General features: G+C 47.5%; 1 protein-coding gene across 1 annotated transcript in view; it reads right to left on the bottom strand.

Moving 5' to 3' along the window:
• Positions 1-366, bottom strand: part of LOC109925871 (fibroblast growth factor receptor 1-like) — a 111,810-nt gene that overhangs the window by 28,681 nt on the left and 82,763 nt on the right. Inside the window, exon 6 of the mRNA XM_048618506.1 lies at positions 15-138. Coding sequence (XP_048474463.1) covers positions 15-138 — 124 coding nt within the window. The remainder of the gene's footprint in view (positions 1-14; positions 139-366) is intronic.

Below are 366 nucleotides of genomic sequence, written 5' to 3'. Positions count from 1 at the left end.
CCTGTGGTTCTTACCAACAACATCCAGCTGGTAGGTATGGTTAATGCTGCCGTACTTGTTAGTCACCAAACAGGTATAATTGGCCTTGTCCGAGGGAACCACTCCTTCCATGATCAGACTCCAGTGCTGTGATCGAATCTGTAGGACAAGAGCAGAGAACGTCAATTAAATAAAATAAAACACACACACACACACACACACACACACTCACACGCGCGTGCTCTCTCTCTCACACACACTCTCACTCAAACACATAAAACACACACACACTCACACGCGCGTGCTCTCTCTCACACACACTCTCACTCAAACACATAAAACACACACACACTCACACGCGCGTGCTCTCTCTCACACACACTCTCA

This window comes from Rhincodon typus, chromosome 40, assembly GCF_021869965.1.
Source record: "Rhincodon typus isolate 14 chromosome 40, sRhiTyp1.1, whole genome shotgun sequence".
NCBI classification, from domain to species: domain Eukaryota; kingdom Metazoa; phylum Chordata; class Chondrichthyes; order Orectolobiformes; family Rhincodontidae; genus Rhincodon; species Rhincodon typus.
This window is presented reverse-complemented; position numbering and strand designations above follow the sequence as displayed.